The 2,926-nt window shown below is 32.6% G+C and overlaps 1 protein-coding gene across 6 annotated transcripts in view; it reads left to right on the top strand.

Annotated features, from left to right (window-relative positions):
* The window catches only part of soat1 (sterol O-acyltransferase 1), a 19,893-nt gene that overhangs the window by 942 nt on the left and 16,025 nt on the right, over positions 1-2,926 (top strand). The window contains exons 1-2 of one of the 6 annotated variants that reach the window (XM_036211451.1): positions 7-111; positions 2,219-2,268. The exons of 4 other annotated variants lie outside the window; for them this stretch is intronic. In XM_036211451.1, the coding sequence (XP_036067344.1) occupies positions 36-111; positions 2,219-2,268 (126 nt within the window). In that variant the 5' untranslated portion in view covers positions 7-35. Of the gene's footprint in view, positions 1-6; positions 112-2,218; positions 2,269-2,926 lie in introns of those variants that run through there. One more of the 6 variants, XM_024279352.2, reaches the window with a different exon arrangement.

Here is a 2,926-nt window from a genome sequence, read left to right as displayed (position 1 = left end):
GTAACCTCAGGTCTCGTAATGGAGCTATCCCAAAAATGCCGGACATGGACCGGGAATCTGATCCCGGAAATAACCAGCATAGCAACGGAGGCAGCCACATCACCAGCAACGGTGAATATTCCAGCTATCCATCTATGTTTTTACATGAATGTGACACAATTGACAGAAACGTGCTTGTTTATCACTACAGATGTGTTTATATTAGTGTTTTTAAATTTAATTATCACATTCAAATGACTAAATTGATTCAATTTTATTTTTTTTTAGAATTATTTCCATCTAAATCTAATTTACTTTTAATCTAAAAGACTAGTTTTACATATCCAGTGATTAAACAGATTAATGATGCAATTTATGTTAATATAAACAAGTGTCTTGGGCTTTTAGATTTCCAAGTTAATCATTTGACCTACATAAATTGTGTTTTCTAACTAAAAATCAATTATATATTTCAGCGTGTTTGTGTTTTTAACGCCAGCTTGTTTAGCATTCGGGTGGCGTCTTGATTAAAGACTCACATCAGTTAAATTGGTGTTTTAAACTAATCGTGGAGGACATATATGAAGGTTAAAACTCAATTTCTGAGTATTTATTTATTCTAATGGTGGTGAATCAGGAGCAGATGACAAAATGTGGTTGGAATAACCTTGTAGGACCTTGTTGTAACCCTGCAGGCTACTAGCTCTCTGCTCCATTCTAATACCTCAACTTGCAGACAAATAGATCCATGTTTGTTTTTATTCGTCAGAGCTGGTATCTGGCTCACAAGTATGCATTTTTGTTGCACTAGTAATGTTAGGTTGGAGAAATTTAACTCAAAACAAAAAAAAAAATCTGATGTCTGGTCAAAAGATTAGTTAATTCCAGAATAAAACATAAGATCTGACATGCAGTGCCTTACAGACTGCTCTCACTGTGATAGCAAGATCATGTTTTCTTAACAAAGTCATAACTAAATATATTAATTTATCATGTCATGTTTTACAAAGATATGAGAGCAGTTGAGGCAGTGATCAGGTCCCTGAGACCTTTTATCCTCAGATGCTCTCAACGTTATGAGACTTTATTCCGGGGTTCTGCAACCTGCAGCTCCAGAGCCACATGTGGATCTAAGACCCCTTCATTGTGGCTCTCTGGTTTAAAAAAAGAATACAAACACAATAATAATTAAAGCATACCAGAATATACAACAGATTTTCTATTTTTTAAGGATTTTAAGTGTGCCTAAAGGTTAAAAAAATACAGTAAAAGTAATTTAATCAGCTCTAATTTTACACATTTCCTAATGATATACCACAAATAATAAAATAAACTGATTTTTTAAAATTACTGTTGACTTTAAGCTACCTAGTACCACATTTGCTGCTTTGAGATGGTGCAATGTGACACAGGGTGTCTTTTATTTTGAAAGAAAGTCACTCATTTAGAAGAAATAGCATGTTCTATTTATATGCCAAAAAAAAAACAGCAGTTTATGAATATAATGATATTTTACCTAAAAAGACATAATCATAATTACGGTAAGACCCCTGCTTTTAAATGGATCAAAGATGATCAGAGTGTGACTTTAAGGACACGTTCCCCAGTCTGGTAAAAATAAAAGCAAGTCGGATCGGTCTGAGATATTTTTCTATTGAGATGGGTGGAGCTTTACCCTTGACCTTAAAAAAACTAGACATTGTCCTTCATAACTGGGTGGAGTTCCACTGTTGACCATATAAAAGGGCACACTTAATAAAGATCAGGCAGTTGTCAGTATTAGACGATCAATATTTACTTTAACTACTGAATTCCTCTCTTTGATACATCTGATTTATAGTTTAATCATCATTTAAATTAAGTTTTGTTGAGTTTTTAAAGTGTCCTGTTGGTTTGTTAAGCTGCACCTGTTGATTGGAAGTATAGGTGCCATTTTGAATCTTTACCTGTGGGTGGCGCCATGTTAAAATCATTTGGAAACAAGTTGAGCTGGTCACAGAGGTGTGTTTTTGCTGAAAATGTTTTCAGCCGCTGCTGCAGTAAGAAGTGGATGGAAGTGAATTCTAATAAAATGACAAATATTTGCAATTTGGATCAGAAATCAAAAAAGTTTTATGATGAAGTTTAGGTCAGTAGCTTCAATAGCTCCTTAAGCAACTTTTTGTTTGGGATGGAAAACAGTTTTGTTGTATTAAAATAAATGTGTGATTTCTGTCTTTATGTGTTGCTGTTCTTACAGGGATAATTGAAGCAGAAAGTAAAAAGATGCAACTGAAGAGGAAAGCAGAGGTTGGTTTACTTTTTTGGTTCATAAAAAGTCACCTTTTTACTATTTTTAAACCATGATCAACATTAACCTGAAAGGACTGACTTATGCTTATCTTTTAGGATAGAGTTCACACAGGAGCAAAACTTAACTTCAAATATGCCACAAACACCAAAAATACAGAATACAGTAACCTAAATTTATGAACTTATTTAAGATCTTTATCCAAACAATTCTAAAATTTTGTTCCAAAAACAGAAGGACATCTCCATTTTATATTAGTTTTTACTTTTCTTGATTCAAACAAAAAAAAATCATTTTTTTTATTTTGTCACTGCACTTTCATCTTTCAAGGCCAAGCAACTTTTAAGGAGCGCAAATCAAAATTTTACGCGCACAATATCCATTTATTTTATTTGTTTAGACTGATGGGTAACCTTTTCTAACATAAATTTACATTTTTTTTCTTTATTACTTTCAAATAATGTATCTAATATTTGTCATTTCTTGTGTCAATAAACATTTTTATTCTGTTGTTTTAAAATGCTAAACTAAATACAATTTTAATATCTCTATTTTTTTACTGGTATTTCTTCAAATGAAGTCATCAGTAGATGAACAGCCCGTCTCTACACACCAAAAATAAAGACAGAAAACGGTTAATTTGGTGGAAAAACAGGA

Source organism: Oryzias melastigma, linkage group LG4, assembly GCF_002922805.2.
Source record: "Oryzias melastigma strain HK-1 linkage group LG4, ASM292280v2, whole genome shotgun sequence".
NCBI classification, from domain to species: Eukaryota; Metazoa; Chordata; class Actinopteri; order Beloniformes; family Adrianichthyidae; genus Oryzias; species Oryzias melastigma.
This window is presented reverse-complemented; position numbering and strand designations above follow the sequence as displayed.